Below are 4529 nucleotides of genomic sequence, written 5' to 3' on the forward strand. Positions count from 1 at the left end.
ATATCTTTCAAAAACCATTGTTTAATTTTCAATTATTCAAACCATCATTTTTTTTCTTCATAAATAAAAATATAATAAAAAATTATATAATATTTATTCATGCTGAAATTTGGAAATTGTAATAAATCGATCATTCTATTTTCCCTGTGTATTTTATATCTGTACGGAAGTCGCCTTTTATGTGACGGAGCTAATATTGCCATTGCGACCTCGTCTTCGCCCAAGACCATGACAAGGAAAGTTTATGGTAAGTATATTATTATTAACGGCTTTATATTATTAGAATCCTTTCCTGCATTCAAAACTTCTTGTAAGGCTCTCCCTCTTAAACCTGAAACTGAATCCCCCCCCCCCTTCCCGAATGTTCCGATGCCGAAAATATAAAATGGAATACTGATTAACCATGTTATAAGGTACCCCTCCTTTATGAAATTTAATTGATTCCCTTCCTACCCCTCATGTCATTAGTTACAGTTATAAATTAAATTCAAAATCAACAGGAGGAAGCAAGGAATAAAAACCTATATTTTGAAAGCACAGGATCCCAGGCACGTTTTAAGTATTATTTTTTAAACTTTCCCAAACAAAGTAGGAATGTTAATAATGTCAAATTAGATAATTTTTTCTTGACATTACGAAAAGATACCCAGTTCGCTTATGTGCATTAGTCACCATTTTAAAATGGTGGCAAATACATGTTATGCAAAACAATTAATTCGATTTTTGATTGGTGCAAAAAAAAAATTGTTTTTTTTTTGCGTAATTTATAGTAAACGCGTTATATTCTAGTGTTGCGTTAATTGGCGCAACGTAATTACAACTGCTTCCGTTAATAAAAACTTTTGTATAATATTTAAGAAAAATCATGTATGCCCTTTCAATCGAATTCGCTATTATTTTTATAATCGTAATCGTTTATTTATTTTTTTTTATCAACGCATCTCAACATATGTTTTTCCAATTTTTATTATAGCGTCATCATCATAATGGCTTCATATTTATAGTTTTATACGTATTTATTGGCCTGCCGCGTTAAATAACTCAACGCTTGAACATAACGCGTTTACTATAAATTAAGGCCCTAGGCTTTCGATCCGGCATCATTTAACCGCTAGATTTTAAATGTCCGTTAATGAGATCGATTTTTCCTTTATTTAAAAAAAAACAATAATTTTTCTTATATTATCGTGGATAGAAGATTTTAAAAATCGATCAGCTGTTAAATTCTGGTCGGATCAGATGAATCTCACTATATAGGCCAGGGCTTTAGGACTTTGATTTATATATCACTAAATATCATTGTGGTTACATTTTGAAGAAGGAAAAAAAGGGAATATTGTCAATGAGAAAAAAATAATCAAATTTAATATATTTTTTTTTTAAAAAATAAATAAATTTATTAGTCTTATGTATGGAGACGTGTCGAAAATATTGTGAAAACGGATTTGAAAAAGATATCGGAGGATGTTTTAAATGCAAATGTCGAATTCTTGATTGAAGCTTTATGACATTTTGTTTGTTTAATTTCGCTAAAAATATTTGTTATTCATTTATTAGAATAAATAAATATTATTTATTAAATTAATTTAAAAAAATATAGAATTTATTGTAAATGTGTGTTTTGAAGGAAAAATAAATAAAATTTGAAATTGTATATAATATATAAAAAAAAATTTTACCTAGAGGGAGGAGTTAAATAAATTAAATAAAAAGCAGACGATTTATAATGGATATCGAAATATTTAAATTTTGGAATATAGAAAAATACGCTTTTCTTAATGTCGTTAGTGATGATATTTCTTCGCATTCGAACGGTAAAGAAGAATGGAAAGTAATTCTAGATATGTCAATGTGTTATTTGTTCAACTTTAAATCATTTTTTAAGCACGTTTTTTGTAAATTTAAAAATCTGATTTTACCGGAAGTACGTTCCATCATGTCTGGAATACCTATCTTATTGAATTATAGACAATTTTGCTTTTAAAACCTTTGAATCATTTATAATTTATGTTTCACAGGTATAATTTGATTTTAATTATGCTTAAACAATTTGAAGATAATTAACGACGAAAACAACTTGCAAATGCACATATTAAAATCTGGTTATCTTATGATCAAAAATAAGGAACAAATCCTAGTAATCAATTATAAGTTTTTTATAAATTATGTAAGACCTCGCTATTATGCTAAATCTCAATATTCGGGCATCTTTTTTAACCTCCATTTTTCCAAAATAAAAATAGTTCAATAGAAAGTATTTTCTAAGGCGTCTATTCAAAGCTGATTTATTACCTTTCGTAAGTAATCATTTATTAAGGGTGATAGTAACTGTCGATCAGAAAAAAAAAATTAGCACACTTACATTCTTATCATTTTTGCTTGCTAAAAGTTAAATCAGCTGTTAACATGGTGGGAAAGGGAGTGTAATAAAATCATTTAATAAATTGATTTTTTTTTATTTTAAGGAAAATTATTGTCTATTTAACGCCAAACAATTCTTGACAGGATATGTGAAAGGTGACAGTGTATTGTTCACTTACAAGTTTCAAGTTTAACATATATTTTTTTTATCACAATTATAATATTTAAAAAAAATATATCACGTGATTTTAACTATAATATATTAAAGCCCTGCGCCGTGGTCTAAAGAATAACTATGATAATAAAAAAAAAAGAAAAAAAATCCGAACTTTTTGAACCGGGGAGAGACAGATAAAGACCGAATTTTATGACCTAAAAATCCGACTAATCCAAATCCACTTTAAAATAAGGTTTTCGATCCGGGAAAAAAGCGTTTCCGGTTCCCCGCTAACCCGATTTCCATTTAGATTTGAATATATTCGTGGGTAGGGTTCATTATAATACAAATTCATTCACAACGTTTTACGTTTTTCCTTAGCTTCTTCTCCCATTTTTTTAAATAAAGAATTTAGTCAGATCCTTCCGTGTAAAATTCAAGGAAGTGAACGTAAATTCTGCGGCGCCAGACAAATCGGTGGTTTCTTGCAAAACCTTTATCAACCACGTGAAAAAGTTTATAGAGATAAACTACGTCGATAAAGATGGAAATGTCGTTCCCAAAAATAAGGAGCCAGTTATGCTCATAAACGGGAAAGATATGGCGAATACTATCGTAATTAAATCAAACAAATATAACGTTATTATTTTTTTTTAAAAGAAATGCTCAAAAAATGGAACCAAAATTTCTGAGAATCAGTTAATGGAGTCAATGACGATACACAAAATAGCCGAAGTTATATATACTCAAATCGCGTATATGTATGAGGAATTAATAAACAGCTGACTGAATGGATGAATGAATTTCCTATAATTTGATTAAACTTTTTTTTTAAAATTATTTATTAAAAAAATAAATGACAGTTATTACTAACAAGACAATCTAATGAAAGTGATAATAGTACAAAGAAGGAATTAGGTAACCCCGCGACAGCGAATAATAACGACGATAAAACTTTGATAAGAATGATGGCGTTATATCTGTCTGATCCCACATTTTTTAGCATGGTTCAGAATATCGAATCGATTTTAAATACTAAGAAATTTTTAGATTACCTATAAATCTATATTTTGTATAATATGAAATGATTAAAATTATAATAGATTATTTTGTTTTTCATATCTATACAAATGTAAAAAATCAAAATGATTATTGCGTTTGTGAAGTTGGTTTTAACGGTATAAATTGTATATTATTTATATTTAAATGATGTCTAATTTTGAAAATTATAAAATCTGTAATAATTATTTTTAATTTGAGCCCTTAATCTATATTTAATTTTATCTAAACTAGCTAACACGCAGGAATTCCTATACCCTAACCCCTCTTCCCAAGCCAATAACGATATCAACCTCCCTAACACTTACCAACCAATTTTTCTTTTTTCATTCATTTATCCCAAGCTTCCACTACTCTTCAATTTTTTCCTAATGTCCATAGTGTCTTCACATCTCCCATCTCTTCAATTTCGATGGCAATTTTGCGTCTTACCCTTAGCCCCCATTCCAACCATCCCCGTGGCAGAAATTACTATTAGTGGTGATTGCTATATAAGGGCTAGGGAGTTTATAAAAATGACCAATTATTTTTCAAATCGCTTTTTATGAATATAAAATTCTTTATCTTGCTAAATAGATATAAAAACATTAAAATATTTTTGATAATTATTATATTTCGTATAACTTATTTATTGATTTTTTTCAGAGTTTAAAAGAAAATAAATTCCATAAAATAATTATTTCGATCATTAAAGATATTTTATAGATCGAAATCACAAAAGATTTATTTTAGAAAAGATTAGCAATTTTAGATAATATTTGATCCATAATCCTGTTTGAGCATTCTCAAAAAACAGAAGTTTACTTTTTTAAAAGTATTCAGAGATTATCTTAGAAGATTGTTATTTTGCAGATTATTTCACACTCAGATTTTAAGTTTACTAATAATGAGGATCCATATTCAGTTAACAATCAAATGTAAATATATAGAATAGTAGATATAACTATTCAGG

General features: G+C 27.8%; 1 protein-coding gene across 2 annotated transcripts; it reads left to right on the forward strand.

Annotated features, from left to right (window-relative positions):
• LOC135931070 (uncharacterized) lies at positions 1–4140 on the forward strand. Of its 2 annotated transcripts, XM_065467935.1 has the most exons (7): positions 1–247; positions 1404–1831; positions 2057–2137; positions 2466–2549; positions 2927–3133; positions 3179–3253; positions 3382–4140. In XM_065467935.1, the coding sequence occupies exons 2-7, from the start codon at positions 1727–1729 to the stop codon at positions 3577–3579; spliced, it is 750 nt and encodes a 249-aa protein (XP_065324007.1). In that variant the 5' UTR covers positions 1–247; positions 1404–1726; the 3' UTR covers positions 3580–4140. The 2 variants fall into 2 exon arrangements, with proteins under 2 accessions (XP_065324007.1, XP_065324008.1); XM_065467936.1 differs by lacking the exon at positions 2057–2137 and having other exon boundaries at positions 2–247.
• The last annotated feature ends 389 nt before the right edge of the window (positions 4141–4529 follow it).

Source organism: Gordionus sp. m RMFG-2023, chromosome 1, assembly GCF_954871325.1.
Source record: "Gordionus sp. m RMFG-2023 chromosome 1, tfGorSpeb1-WG-v2, whole genome shotgun sequence".
In the NCBI taxonomy this organism is placed as follows: domain Eukaryota; kingdom Metazoa; phylum Nematomorpha; class Gordioida; order Chordodea; family Parachordodidae; genus Gordionus; species Gordionus sp. m RMFG-2023.